The following is a 16,409-nucleotide window of genomic DNA, read 5'->3' as shown; positions in this document are numbered from 1 at the left end:
CCTCGCTCTCTCTGTCTTTCACTCACACAGACACACCACCACCATCAACTTTGCTAAATTGCTAATGAAAAACATTGATCAGGCAGCTGTGATTGAGCAGCAGTGTAAATCCAACTATTTTCACGGTTGTTGTGGTCGTGATAATTTTGTGATGCCACATCGAAAAGGCTCGGATGAGCTTTCCAAAGTTCTACAAGTTGTGCCTCCATCGCTTGTGTCCAGATCACACGCTGCACAGCCGTGCTGCTCCGTCTTTTTCACCGACGTTTACGTGTTTGCGCGTGAGCAGTGTGAGCGGCTGTGGTGAGACCCTCACGAGCGATTGATGATCGGGAGCTGGTCGTGAGGTGTTAATCACTTCTCGTTACCCCACGTATACTACACGATGCACGATGAAGGCCAAAATCGGTCCGATCACTCAAAAATCGGCTCAAAATGGGCCTAAAACCGCACAGTGTGAGCCCAGCATTAGAGCAGCAATGTTTGTTCCCCTCAGAGAAAGGGAAGAATGGGAAAAGGAAAACACCTGGCTGGAAAAAGTTAATATGGGCATGTGCAGTGAATATCAGCGCTATGTGGCCAGAAGTGTGATAATATAACTTATTTTGTGTAATAAACAACTGCAAGGATAGATGATTACAACAAATAGATGACTAATACATAAAAGTAATACATAGATGAATAATGATGATGAGTTAAGATGCGTAATCATGGGAACAAGCGGGTTTACAAACAGGAGCAGCTGATTAGCATTAGAAAAGCTGAAATAATACCTCAACTGAAGCCAATTGTACTAAATGCACTAAATGTGCACTGTTACAAGAATATTTTTCTTTCTATTGTTTTCTATTATTTTAAGTTAAGCAGGACAGAGTTCTTTTAAAGAAAGATTTACTTATATTCTCAAAAGTTAAGCATGACAGGCTTCTGTTTAAGAAAGAGACCTGTTTTATTGTGTTAATGTTGTCATTTTGAGCTAAAAATAAATGGCTAAATGATCATTTGTTTCACATGTGTTCATATCACAAAGAATAGAATATGCATCTACTTAAATCAACTTCAAGTCAAATGGTTAAAAAAATAATTTCACACACAAAAAAAGAGCTAGAAAATTCACCACACTGGGAAGGGTGAAGACAACTGGGTCGCCCGGCCCTGGCCACGAGGTGTCCCTTATTTATTTTTCAGGGAGTTGGCAACCCTATACGAGACAGAGAAGCTCTTCTACCCCTGTATACGAGAGGAAACAGGACTGGACAACCGTGAATAGGAAGGTTAACAACAAACCTCCAAAACAACTGAATGTGAAACTGCAGAACAGATTTGCTCCACTATCAAAGGACCCTGGATCTATATCGGACAACCATCCATCTAAAAGCAGCGAAGTAAGGTCTGAAAATCTGTTGAAAAGTAAAAGGCCACAGGGAAAGCTAAAGGCTAGGCCTGAAACTCTGATTGTGGGTGACTCTGCCGTAAAGGATGTACAAAGGATGTGCGGTAAGAACACTAAAGTCCTCTGTTTCCTAAGGGTCCCTATTTGCCTCCAACTCTCTCAACAACACCAACGACCAGGACAAGGGACCACGACCTTCCCCAGTCCCCCAAACCCCTGACAGGCCATCACCCTCCTCCCCCTCCCTTTCTCCCTCCTCCCCACACCTGAAATTCACTGAGGAGATGATGGAGCGGGTCAATGCTGGGCTCAGATCTACCCCCCGGCCCAATCCCTTTTTGTCCCCCATAAACCCCCCACCAGAGCAGCCAAAGGTTCGCCATCGAGCCCCACCCTCAACAGAGCAATCGAAGTCACATTGCCCAGCCTCGCCCCCCTTAGTTCCTCCTTACCACCTTCATGCTCTGTCTCCGCAGTCTGATGTGTGATGTGTGGAGGGTCCGGGCTGCGAGGATTATGGCAGTGGTGACTTTTCCCAGGAGAAGCTGGGACCCTGTTTACTAGAAGGTTTTAAAATTTCTGTACTTTTAGGTGACAGAAGGAGACATGTGGCCTGGTCAAAACACAGAGAGCTGCACTCTAAAAGATCTTTAAATATAGTAATAATCAGTGTTGGACTAACGCGTTATTAAGTAACGCGTTACAGTAACTACGTTATTATTGTGGTAACGAGCACGGTAACTAGTTATTATGCCAAAACCGGGAACGCGTTACTCGTTACTGGGATTTAGATAGGCTCGTTATTCGTTACTTCGTGTGGTGGCTATCGCGGAGCTTCCACAGATTCAATAACATTAGCAAGTGGTGGAGGCCAGCAGGTGGATGAAGGAAAAGGCTGGGAGCTCGGCGTCTCAACTCCCTTCTTCCGGCTGGTGAGCCCCACTGGATACTCTTCCGACATCGCAGGCCTCGTTCTCCTGTCTCGTGTCGGTTATGTCTGAGTTTGTCTTCCACTGCCCAGCTGAGGACGGCTGGGCCCCCCAACTGCGATTTCTGAGACCTTTTAAAACAAAAGCGTCTCCACGGTAAAGGTGACCACCCAATACCTTTGTCTTCAACCACGTGGATTAGGTGCCTATGTATTTGTATCTGCTATTCCATATTCTGTTGATATTACTTTTGTTTTTTTCTTTAGCGTGTCAGTGATTGATGCATTTTCCTGCCATCTGGTTTCTCCCCCCGCTCTCAGCGTTCTTTCTTTTTTCCCCTTTCCCCGTCAAGCTTCCATCATAAGTGAATAAATCAGGAATAAAGACATACCTGAGGTCGTTGATTGGATTTTGCCTTAGCAAACGTGGAAAGGCAAACGACAGGCCAAAAAAAAAAAAAAAGGTGGATGAAGGAAAAGGGAGGCAAGAGGAGAGACCCGAAGCGGCCGCTGGTCCGAGAGTGTCAGGTGAACTGAACTTCAGGTAAGAAGTTATAACCTGCAGTCCATCTGGGTCAGATATGAACCAAGTTTAGGTGGAGTTTATTTTCGTTATGCTGACTTTTTCGTACTGCGTGCTAGCTAGCATGACGGAGTTTCTATACAGCTGGGTGGGTGCTATGTTACTGATGTTGAACTTTATTTTGTTCATAAGGTTAATTATTAGAGTTGCCAACCGTCCTGTAAAAAACGGAATCGTCTGGTATTCAGAGAAAATATTACGCGTTTCTTATTGAGGTGAAAAGACACAGTTTGTCCCGGACTTCAGCTACAATGAAAAAGACACAAAGCTGGAGTTATTCTGTGTCTTTGCTGCACAGCTGCCTCTTCTTCTCTCATCCTCTCACCCTCCCTCTCCTGTTTCTACTTCAATCATGAAACTGATCAATGATCAGCTGATCGTCTCTCTTGTTTGTTTATCGCTCACTTTGCGCCAGAAAGAGGAAACCAGCGGATGTCGCGCTAAACAACAGCAGCACGTTTAAGCTTGATCAGCTGTTGTTAGAATTTATTTAATATTAATTTCTAGTATCAGCTGATGTTTGCTGGAGCCACAGCTGTAAACCTGCTGGTCATGATATGGTTTGGTTATTGGTGAGAGGGAAACATGAAGATGAAACCAGGAGATGTCCTTACTGGATCATCAGAGCTGAGTGATGGAGAAACAGGTTTACCTTTTAGGTGACATGAATGAGTTGAAGGGAAGTTATGAACTGTTTCTGAGAGACAAATAACACCAGGATCCTTTTCTAAGTAGCTGACAGCTGGTAACTGTGCAGGGGCGGGTCTAGCAAAGTGTTGCCAGGGGTCCATGTAGGGCATTAAAAGGGAAAGGGGGGCACAAGAAATACTTTCTTATTCTCATTTAAAATGTCTCACTTTTAAAAAAATAATTATCTGAATCTTACAACAAACGATTGATAGATTGATGCATATATACCATCAGAACAGTGTACATCACTGTCACAACAGTGTTTGATTTTCATTCAAAGGCTTTATGATTTTTCCTATAATGGTGGGCCGGTCTCTAGTCAAAATGCCCGGGACGATTTTTTTGTCCCAGTCCAGCCCTGTAGCAGCTCATCTGCAGTCTGGTGTTACCTACATCTTCCTATTCAGAAGGCAGAATTTCCGAGTTCTGAGTACAATCGAAAGCACCACGACTGCAGTTTTTGTGTTGGATGTAAAAAGCGAGGATAGAATGGCTAGGATAAGAATCAGGCGTGGGATTTCTCTCGTGGAAATGTGCACATTATTTTTTCCTTTCTATTGGTAGGTGGCACAGTGCACTTGTGGCAAGTAAGCAAGCTAGAAGACTGGCAATCTTGCTGGGTATCCAGTTACGGAAGCAACACATTAACAAGAGAATTCTGAGTAAACCAAAGTTACTTTCCCTAGTAACTAGTTACTCTGAAAGTAACGAGTAACTTGAAGTAACTGAGTTACTTTTGATAGAAGTAACTAGTAATGTAACTAAGTTACTAATTTAAAGTAACTTACCCAACACTGTAATAATGGATTGGATTTATATAGCGCTTTTCAAGGCACCCAAAGCGCTTTACAATGACCACTATTCATTCACTCTCACATTCACACACACTGGTGGAGGCAGCTACAGTTGTAGCCACAGCTGCCCTGGGGCAGACTGACAGAAGCGAGGCTGCCATATCGCGCCATCGGCCCCTCTGGCAACACCAGTAGGCAGGAGGGTAAAGTGTCTTGCCCAAGGACACAACACCAGGACAGAGAGCCCGGGGATCAAACCGGCGACCTTCTGGTTACAGATATGCTTCCCAACCCCCTGAGCCACGGTCGCCCTGTAAACATACCTTGTGTGCCACAGACTGCTCCCAAACACGAGGGGACAAGTAATACCTCTAAAACACTTAAGTTGGCTTTATTAAACGTTAGATCTTTAGCTGGGAAAACATTTTTAATTAATGATTTAATCACTGAGCACAGCCTTGATTTTATGTTTTTAACTGAAACTTGGTTGGACCAAAGTAACAGTGGAGCTGTTCTCATCGAGACGACCCCTCCTAACTACAGTTTTATCAGTGAGGCCAGGGTGAGCAGGAGAGGAGGAGGGGTTGCTGTCTTATTTAATGAATCATTTCAATGTAAGCAGCTATCTCCTGGAAGTTTTCAGTCTTTTGAATATGTGGCTTTACAGCTGAAGGCCCCATCCAAAGTTGTGTTTCTTAATGTTTACAGGCCTCCCAAATACTGCACAGACTTTTTTAATGACCTCAGTGAACTGCTGTCTGTGATCTGTGTTGATTTCGACTGTGTAATTATTGTTGGGGATTTTAACATCCATGTGGACAACCCTCAGGACAAAGGGACTAAAGACCTGAGTAACACTCTGGGCAACTTTGGGCTGACTCAGCATGTAACAGAGGCCACACATAATAGAGGACACACTCTTGACCTACTGATCTCCAAGGGCCTGAGCATTTCAAAGGTTACTGTGTCTGATGTGGGCTGTCTGATCATTACTGTGTTTTCTTTGAAAGTAAAATCTCAGCCCACACAAATATATCAACAGCAGTGATCACAAAACGTGTATAACTGAAGACAGTAGTGAGATCTTTAACCAGGTCTTCCCATTAACACCTGACCTGTCCAGAGGTTCAGTCAATGAGCTCGTCAATAGCTTCAATGCTAAAATGTTAAATGTTATGGACACTATTGCTCCCATTAAGGTGAAGGTTATCTCTGGAAGGAAAAAGTCTCCATGGAGAAACTCCACACTGGTGAAAAATGAAAAAAGAGAGTGTAGGAAAGCTGAGCGCAGATGGAGAAAAACAAACCTCCAGGTTCATTATGACATCTATAAAGAGAAACTTCACAATTATAATTTACAACTGAGGAGTGCAAGGAAGGTCCTACTTCTCTGACATCATCACTAAAAACAGCCATAATGCTCGGGTCTTATTTTCTACAGTTGACAGGCTAACAAACCCTCCTGTGTCAGTGGCAGCTGAACTTCATTACCATGGCCTGCAATGACTTTGCCAAATTCTTCACAGAAAAATCCAAAAGATTAGACAAGCAATTGGTACATCAACAGCAGATCCAGGATATGTACTGTGTCCACCGAAAAACTGTTTAAACACCATCAAACAGTTTCACCCTATTAACAGCAAAGACCTGGAGGACATCTTAGGTCAACTGAACTCCTCCTCCTGCTGTTTAGATGTCCTGCCAACAAGTTTTTTCAAAAAGGTCTCAAAGACTTTAGAGTCAGACCTGTTACAGATCGTCAACTTTTCTTTATAGTCAGGTGTGTTTCCAGAACCACTAAAAACTGCTGTAATTAAACCTATACTGAAAAAGGACAATCTTGACAAGACACAAATGAACAACTACAGGCCGATCTCAAATCTCCCATTTTTAAGTAAGATCATTGAAAAAGCAGTTTCTCAACAGCTCAGTTACTTCTTAAAACAGAATAACTGCTATGATGCCTTCCAGTCAGGTTTTAGACAGAACCACAGCACTGAAACGCTCTGACCAAAAGTGTTTAATGACATATGTCTGAACTACAGACAGTGGAAAAATGTCAGTCTTAGTTTTACTGGATCTCAGTGCAGCATTTGATACAGTTGACCACAACATATTACTCAAACGACTGGAGAACTGGGCAGGTCTTTCAGGAACTGTACTAAACTGGTTCAAAACATACTTAGAAAACAGGAAATACTTTGTATCAATAGGTAACTTCACATCTGAGCAGACAAGTATCACATGTGGAGTTCCCCAAGGTTCCATCTTGGGACCCCTTCTGTTTAACATTTACATGCTCCCACTGGCACAGATTATAAAGAACAACAAAATAAACTATCACAGCTATGCAGATGACACACAAATATATATCACAATGTCACCAGGAGACCGAGGCCCTGTACAGGCTCTTGGTAAATGCATTGAGGAAATTAATGACTGGTTGTGCCACAATTTTCTCCAGCTAAACAAAAACAAAACTGAGTAATAGTCTTTGGCGCCAAAGAAAAACGATTACAGGTCACCAGAGAACTTCAATCTATACACCTAAAAACCACAAACCAGGCGAGAAATTTGGGTGTAGTGATGGATGCAGACCTAAACTTAGAAAAACACATTAAGACAATAACAAAGTCAGCTTACTATCACCTCAAGAATATTTCAAGGATAAAAGATCTGATGTCTCAACAGGACCTGGAAAAACTAGTCCATGCATTCATCTTTAGTAGGCTTGATTACTGTAACAGCATCTTTACAGGTCTACCTAAAAAATCAGTCAGACAACTACAGCTCATTCAGAACTCTGCTGCTCGAGTCCTCACTAAGACCAAAAAAGTGGACCACATCAGTCCAGCTCTGAGGTCTTTACACTGGCTGCCTGTCCGTCAGAGGATAGACTTTAAAGTTCTGATGCTGGCTCTATAAAGCTCTGAATGGTTTAGGACCAAAATACATCAGTGACCTCCTGACCCAGTATGAACCTTCCAGATCCCTCAGGTCATCTGGATCCGGTCTTTTATCAGTTCCCAGAGTCAGAACCAGACACGGAGAAGCTGCATTCAGCTTTTATGCTCCTTATATCTGGAACAAACTCCCAGAAAGCCTCAGATCAGCTGAAACACTCAGTTTATTTAAATCCAGGTTGAAGACTCACCTGATTCTCAGCTGCATTTGAATAAAGCACCAAATCCACACTTTTAAGCTTAAATTTCAAAACTTACATTTTAACTACTGATTTTATCTACTGTTCTGATTTTATCGTACTTTTTTAATCGCCCTGCCTGTGATACGTCCTCCCCCTTCCAGGAGACATGATTTATGTCTTGGTTTTGCACCAAGACAGTCCAAGGGGGGATCATCACTTGAGGATTTATTATAATGCACAGTCTACTTTCTTGGTCATGTTATCTATGCTCCTTAGCTGTGTACTAGCTTGCTCATCGCCATTGTTTTGAATCAAAGGCAAGGTTGTTTCATTTCCACACAGTCCATTTACCACCACGTTTACTTCTAAGCGATGAATTTTTGTCTCCAGTACTGCAATCTTCTGCAGGAGGCTGTGGTAGTCATCTGTGGAGAGGGAAGGCATCTTGTTGCTAGTTAGCCTAGCGGTTAGCACCTTTCCAGGCTATTGAGGCTGTTCGGTGCCCAGACGCTGTAATCAGGCTTCAGCTGTGTGTAGGCCACAGACACACGGAGCGCTGAGGATAAGGTAACTATAAAAATGTTGCTGTTTCTGTTAAGAACACTTTAGTCCTAATGATCTATAAGTGTCCAGTGTCCAGAAGCTATCGCAGGTAAGCTCATACGGAAGAAAGGGAAAAAATCAGCATAAAAATCAATAAAAATAAAATAAAAATAAATATCAATAAAAGAAGGAAAGCAAATCAATAAAAGAAGTAAAGCATTCTCAACTAACATCAACACAGGTGATGCCTTGTGTCATTTGTTATTGTGGTAAATTAGATGATCTTTTTTCTGGACTGCACATGTGTAGACAAAACAAAACGAGCTGTTGGGCCACACTTCAGATTTGTAACAAGACTGGATATTGGACGGAGGCGCCTGAACTCTTCACTGGAATTGCATTCTTGGACCGAGCTGTCAGATGTTTTCAGGCTGATCCAGGAGGGGCCACTGGGCTTGTTATTGTTGAAACCCTGTCAGCTGACTAGTGTCTTCGAGAGCCAGAAGATTATTAATGTGAAACTCTGCTTAAACAAACTTTTACAGACCACCAGAGTAAAATGTCTTCTCAAAAGATTAGGCTTAAAAGCCCAAAGCCTTTTGGCTGGTGTCAGTGCATTTTTGTTACTATGAGTGGATGTGATGGGGATTCAGACATGAGCAGCATGTCCTGCTCAGATGTACTTCCTTTCAAATGTATTGATTTATTGCTTACTAGCCGCAAATCTTTCTATCCCTATAAGGTCTGGGCCATCATATGTAATAAACCTAAACTTAACCCAACCTAGAAAGGCAAAACTGTCTCAGTCATTTGAAAAACAAAGTTTTCACAAGACTATACAGTGAAATAATCGTTTATAACATCTTTTTAAGATTGCTTTAGTTCATTGCCATTGCAGCATCAGTTTATGCAAAGCTCTCTGAAGGTCCTGCTATCCCTATTTTCAGAGTGGAGATCTGGACTGTGGGCCATTGCAACAACTTGATCCTTTTTCTCTTTCAGTCATTTTGTTGGCGATCATTGTCCTGTTGCTGGTGTCGGACAGTTGGACTCACATTTTACTTTGGAATTCTTTGGCATGTAGAGGAGTTCAAGATTGACTCAATGACTGTATCCAGGTCCTGGTCATGTGGTTGCACAACAAGCCCAAATCTTCCCCTCTCCACCACCATGCTGACATGAACTATGTGCTTATAGGCTGTGTGCTATGCATAGTGGATCTTCACTTTGAGTTTGTTCTGGTAACACTTCCAAATCCGCCTTAATTTTACTTAATTTTACTGTCATGAACTTTAACATTTAACATGGTAACTGTGGCTTATAGTGTCTGAGACGTAGCTTCTGAGGTTTTAGCAGTTTCTCTGAACATTGCAAAGTCAGCATGCTGCTTCTTACCTTCAGTAACTCCAATGGAAGCAATAAGGTTGTAGTTTGTTTTTTTTGTTTTGTTTTTTAAAAGGACTGTACTCTGGTTGCCTAAAGCTGAAGTAAGCGTTGGGTTGTCAGTATTTTGACAAAAAAAAAAATACACGTGTGTGTGGGTCCAAAGAAAAATTGTGGGATTAAAGAAAATTGCTAAGGAATTACTGACTGAGTGAACAGGGTATTATTTATGGCAAATCCAGCTCAGGACGTGTGCACAAAGGCTTTAATGGAAACCTTTTCTGACACATCACTTTCTAAAATATTTATATACACTTGGTAGATTCAGTCCTTTGCCTAATTTAACAACTACTGCATTTAAATATAGTTTTTATTACAGATCAGTTAGCCAATTTTTCATCATTCCAATTCATCATTTGGTCATCTGCCTGTCATGACTTTAAAATGCCTGATGTATTTTTATCAACTGTAATCAAGCCAATTTAATTTATGTCAGTTTTACAACTAATTTAATGGTGTCAAACTCATTTTGGTTCAGAGGCTGCACACAGTCCAGTTCAATCTAAAGTGCACCCGTCCAATTAAACTATTCCCTAATAACCTATTAAGAGGTTTAAGTACTTTTTAAAAACATTTACATTTCACATTCAGAAGGAAATTCAGACTCTCTTGAGATGGAAGTTCAAAATACATGTCCTTCTTGGCAATTTTCACAATTAAAAAGCCATAAAGTCGACTCTTTTGGCCACGTTTGACTTTGCTGCTTTTGGCACAGCTGATAATGATATTCTAATTAAGAGACTTAAGCTCTTAATATATTCGAGTATATCAAGAGCTTTTCAGTTGTTTCTTCTAATTTTGTTTCCACTCTTGTAACTTTACTTTGTGGTGTGCCCCAAGGTACGGTTCTGAGGTCTGTCTTGTTTGCTTTGTATATGCGTCCACTTGGACACATCCTGAATACCTCTGAAGGCATCTCATTGTTACACAGATAATAGTTGTACATTTAATTTAAACCCCAGAATGTAGCCAAATTTTCTGTCCTCAGGACTGCATCCATGTTATAAAGAACAGGATGGAAGCCAAACATCTGTCTTTATATACTAACATAAGAACGAAGGTTCTTATCTGTGCCCCTGACAACTTCATTTCCACACTTATTGAGAATTTTGGACGCATTTCATGTTCAGTTCTCCTGACTGTGAGAAATTTGGGTGTTACTTTTGATCAGGCATTGAGTTTTGATAAGAATGTTGGCTGTATTGTATAAATGTGTTTTTATCATCTGCAGAACATTGGCAGTATTAAGTATATTCTGATTACACATACTTTTATTTCATCATGCCCTTATTATTGTGATTCATTATTCCTATGCCTGCAAAAATCATCCCTGGATCACTTACAAATAGTACAGAATGCTGCTGCAAGTCTTCTCATCAGGTGCACCAAAAGCTTCCATGTGACACTGATTCTGACCTCTTTATGTTAAAGTTTAGGATTCAGTTTAAGATTTCGAGGATCACATTCAGATCTGTCCCTATATTAGTGATCTACTACATCTATAAGTAACTACTAGGTTATTCAGTGCTTGTTGCTTGTACAAAGGTCCAGGTTAAGGACAAAAAACAGAATGCAGGTTTGTGATTGTGACTCCCAGGTTGTGGAACTCTCTCTCATTGGACCTAAACTTCTTTTTAAAGGTATCGACGGTGTCCACAGATCCTAAGACTAACTTGTGAAGGCTTGCTTTTATTTAGTTTTATCCATTTATACTGTTTTAATTGTTGTATTTTATTTTATATAGCAATTTGTCATAATTGGGAGACAAAAATACAAAATCCTCAACCCACTAGTTGAGGATTTTTTGACCGTGTTTTTGCAGCTTATACCTATTCTTTAAATCAGAAATCTGCAAATTAGAGTCATGAAGGATCAGAACCACAGGACACTAACAGGTCCTCAGATTTCTCAGCTTTCCCACAAGCCAAGTTCTGGTCCACCTTGTTTAACATGTGGTTTTCATTGTAGCCATATCTCTCCTCTCGCTCTCCTTCTCTCTTTATTTGACTTTTCTCACTCAGTCTCTGGAGTCGTCCAAGTATAACAAATGCTTGGACCGAAGCCCTAGCCCAGTTGTAAGACCCACTTTGGCCTTCATTTGCCAGATATGTCACTTTTTGTGTGTGATAGGCTCTGTAATAAATATAAATATAGTTTTGTGACATGAATAAAGTTATTATCTGCCTGCATTAAAGGTCTGGTTCCATGTATTAACTTCTCAGGGGATAATCTACATGTTCCTGATCCAACATACTAGATAATAATAATGAAGGCACCATAAAGCATACTTTTAATGTATAATTAACCCTAATGCACTTTCTATAAATCAAAAAGCTCTTATTTAATCTCCAAGAAAAGATATTTCCTCAGCAGGTCATCAATAAAAAAGTTATTTGTAGCCTTTTTCAGACCTCAAGATAACAGGTGACTTATTTTCATTCAAAGTTCTGTTATATCTTTTAGTAAAGCAACAGAAACATCACATGTAGACACAACATGAAAAGCATTATTTATATTACTTAAATCTATGTTTCTGACTCAACATCATTACAAAACAGTTCTTTTTTAAATGGGATTATCTTTGTTTGCATAATAACATAAACATAAAATCACTAACAAACTGATGATTTGTCTCTTTGTCAACATATTACTTAATTTTACATTTTAAAAAAGAGAGAAAAGCTTTAAAGAAGTATGCCTCCTATTGAAGACAAGTTGTCTTGCACCATTCAAGTTATTTATTACAAAAATTTTTTTTTCTTCTTTATACAGGACCTCCAGGGCCTAAGGGAGAGAAAGGGGACACTGGAGAATTGGGCCCCCCTGGGGTTCCTGGTTTGACTGGCTTGAGAGGTGAGTACGACCAGTCATTTATTGAGAAACATTTCATAGTGAAGTTTTCAATTACTGCTCCAATAGAAAATTAGTGGATTAGTTGGGCAGCATGGTGGCTCGGTGGTTAGCACTGTTGCCGCACAGCAAGAAGGTCCTGAGTTCAATTCCACCATCAGGCCGGGGTCTTTCTGTGTGGAGTTTGCATGTTCTCCCCGTGTTTGTGTGGGTTCTCTCTGGGTACTCCGGCTTCCTCCCACCATCCAAAGACATGCAGCTTGTCGGGATAGGTTAATTGGATAACCCAAATTGCCACTAGGTGTGAATGTTGTCTGTCCCTGTGTGTTAGCCCTGCGACAGACTGGCGACCTGTCCAGGGTGTACCCTGCCTTTCGCCTTCTTTTGACTTCTTCAGGAGACTGAAAAAGTCAATTGAAAACAGATCCAGATGAACAGAATCCACTTTTTGGGATTTCCTTACCTGGATGATTGAGCAGGCATCCAAACAACTTGATTCTAATGTTTTATTACTCTGGCCGTTTGGTGATTTTCCTACATTTTTTTTTTATATATCCTTTATATCCTTTTGTCTTGACCAGCTTTTCTCCACATAAGAAGTTTCTAACCTGAGTCAGATTGATAAACTCTCTCTAAAAGCACATATTGTATATTCATTTTGAACTGTTTAAGCATTTAAAATAGCAACTCAGAATGTGATGATTTCAGGATGTTGAAAAACATTTAAACATGCCTGTGAACAAAAGCAGATAAAAAAAAAATTGTTCCCTCATGAAGATATGTTGAAGTTTATTTTTATCTAGTTAAAATAAACTTATCTAGTCCTTATCTGTATTTTATCTAGATTAATCCTCCTTCAAGTAGAAGGTATAGAAATGTAAAAAATAGATGGATTTAATACTTCAAACCTTCATCCTGATCTGCTTAACTTGTGGGAGTTGATGTAGTTTCCCAGCTTTGGAAAACGCGTGCAGATTATCTGAACACAAAAAAGAAAGGAGGGTAAGGAAGGGTCTTGGCGTGAAGGTTCCACAAAAAAAGGTTCCATATGATCTATAAAATATTGCTAAACTATATATGTGAATATCTCAAATTTAAGAGATACAAGACTTTTTTGGAATACCTTTTTTGGAGTGACACGAAAGATGAAAAATTAGACACTTTCTGTTTTTAAGCTCCCTCTGGTTATGTTACATGCAGTTGCATTCATAACACTATGAGTGGAAAGAATTAAAGGTCATATAAAGCTGCTTAAGAAAACAAAGTGCAGACTTTGGGTGGGGATTTATTTTTACACAGGGCCAGTGAGACGTGTCATCTGTCTTAGTCTTGCAGGTAATTCCCCCAAAAATACAGCTTAAACCTTCATGCATTCACAGTGAGCAGCTCCAAAACATGACATGGCTATTTTTCATTGATATGGTGTGATACAAACAATAACATCATGATTCCAGATGTTCTGGGTCCCCCTTTCAGCCTGGTACCTCTTGAATCATCACCCCTCAGGTTGTCTCCTGTCATCATCCATCCACATTCCCTGGCTGAAAATGAACATTTCCAAGAAGCATTATCTTCCTGTTGAAAGGGGACCCCCCCCCCCCTCCCATCTCAGCCCATAGTTCCAGGAAAAAGTGAAAAAAAAAAAAGAATTGCTAACGTGAGTGTTTACAAAGGCCTAACATTTGTAAAAATCTAGCAAAGTGAATGGAACCAAACCGTCTGCAAGACCAAAGCAAAGACAGAAAAATGAAACCCCTAATGTTAACTTCAGTGAAAAAGGGCTTTTTAGAGGGGAGATGGTTTTTAATCAAAACAGTTAGTAGCAGTAAGTCCGTTTGGGTTCAGCTGTTTTTGTTTGACTCAATTAAAGCTATTTTCCTTAAATTCTTAACATTTCTAACAACCAAGAATTCCTGCAGGTCATACCAGACCACACCAAATAAGTCTAAGCAATCATAATACGATGTACAGCATAAAATGGAAAAACATATTAATTCAGATTTAATAGTCCAAAGACACAAAGACAGGATGAGAGCTTAGCGATACAGTCTGCAGGTGGTTTTCACTGAATATGGAAACTGGTCAACTGAGAAAATATACTACGCTACTACTATCCTGCTACATACAATTTTACACAATTTAATCTGTTATAGGAGTATGTGTTTTTGTCTTTTATTTATGTTCACATGCTTCTCAATGTTTGGTTTTGTTGATTAATCTAATATTGTATCAGCCTGTCAGACTATAGAGGCTAAATCTGACATATGTGCATGATGACTTTAAGTGCTTGTTAACATGCATATCCTTTTTTTTTTTTAAATAAATACAAACATAAAGAAACTTACAAAAGACTATGAAAATCCAACCTGAACAGACCAAAACAGTGTGGGAACATCTTCACCAATTAAAAGAGGACAGTTAACTTAACATGCAGTGTTTCTTACTGAAGCGGGCTCTTTGCATCCCTGAGGTCTAACAAATCTACTGAATACATTTTCTGCCTCCCGCTGTGTGAGTTTTGCTGACACGTTACTTCCTTCCTTCATGCGTTGCACCCACTGACTACTTGGACTACCAATTAGACAAGATGACTGTCAATCAGCCTTTGTTAATGTTAGCAGTAATAAAGCACAAAACAAAAACTACAGTTTAACTGTCATGAATGACAGTTTTTGTATTTCAACAGATGGAGTGGTATATGAATTATTCTAGTTCCCAAAAAGAATGGTTTGCAAATGACATAAGCCTATATGTTATTAACAACAGAACAGAAAACAAATCAAATGTTTAAGCTAAGAAAATGTGCCGGGTTTTTTTTATACCACTTCCTTACATGTTACTGCCATCAAATGGAAAGTGACTTTTTTTTCTTAAAATTTTAGATTTACTCAAGCGAAACATTTGATATGTTATCCGTGTGAAATAAATACTTTCAGTATATCCTAAACCTGCCATTATCTCAAATTAGTTTTAAGAATAAAAATGAATAGCAGGAGTTTTATTCACAAACATTATTATCAAAAACAAAATATGTTCAGTAAACTTAAGTCAACTTACAGCTTAAAATTTATTTTGAACAATTTCTGATTCATACTTTATGATTACTACTGTAGCACACACACAATCCTGAAAAACTAGAGATCATCTTGAGAAAATAGACAAACCAGTGGCCTATACATAAAATCATTGCTGTGTAGCACTTCTGGTGGTGAAAACGGGGAATTTTAATCATCTATTTCACCAAACACTCCTAAAACACACATTTTCTCCCTCCATACTATGATAATAAATATTTTTTATGCATGTGACACAATCTGATGTCAAGTCTTTATGAATCCCATTACACACATTAGCTCTTTACAGGAACTTGGTGTCTTGTAAACTGAAGCTTCCCATAACTTTGAATCTTGGTTCAGTTCTGCTTTTCTTGTTTTGGGCATAAAGGACAAACTGCATTTGACATTGTGTTGAAATGTTAAAACACTTTGAGGACTCCATGTACAACACAACGTGAAATACGTTTACTTGTATGTTGGTGCGTCTCTTATAAATCCAAGTTATATATCTTTTTACTGTGTTTACCAAGAAGAAAGTCAACCACACAAGCTTACAGGTCCAATTCTGAGGCTGTTCTTCCACTAGGAGAATGTTAATTCTGATAAATACTTTCGCTTCTTCAGTCAGATGCAGTACTTTCTAACTGTAAATGTATTAAAAATACGTGAAAAAATATTTTTAAAAATTATTCACAAAGATTATTTAATATGAAGGCAATAGGCAGAGTGTTACAGGTATAGCCCTAAAGAATGTAGCCTCATGGGCAGTGTAGTCCGTGTTGCAGGGAGAATGGACTGCCATACCCGTTATGTGTCTGTGAGCGCGAGGAGGGAGAAAAAGGGAGAGTCGAAAAGTACGAGCTGTCATCGAGCAAAAACGGGAGCTGGAAGCATGTAAATATAATAATAACCACTGCAGCCAAGAAGAGTGCCTGACGAGCCCAGTTGTAAGTAAGCTATCAAGACTCGACTGTACACCGTGTT

At 39.8% G+C, this 16,409-nt stretch overlaps 1 protein-coding gene across 1 annotated transcript in view; it reads left to right on the top strand.

The window, feature by feature from the left end:
• scara5 (scavenger receptor class A, member 5 (putative)) overlaps positions 1 to 16,409 on the top strand; it is a 110,116-nt gene that overhangs the window by 54,959 nt on the left and 38,748 nt on the right. Inside the window, exon 8 of the mRNA XM_005947969.3 lies at positions 12,292 to 12,372. Coding sequence (XP_005948031.1) covers positions 12,292 to 12,372 — 81 coding nt within the window. The remainder of the gene's footprint in view (positions 1 to 12,291; positions 12,373 to 16,409) is intronic.

This window comes from Haplochromis burtoni, unplaced genomic scaffold (genome assembly GCF_018398535.1).
Source record: "Haplochromis burtoni strain Fernald_Lab_line unplaced genomic scaffold, NCSU_Asbu1 Contig_567, whole genome shotgun sequence".
Lineage (NCBI taxonomy): Eukaryota > Metazoa > Chordata > Actinopteri > Cichliformes > Cichlidae > Haplochromis > Haplochromis burtoni.
This window is presented reverse-complemented; position numbering and strand designations above follow the sequence as displayed.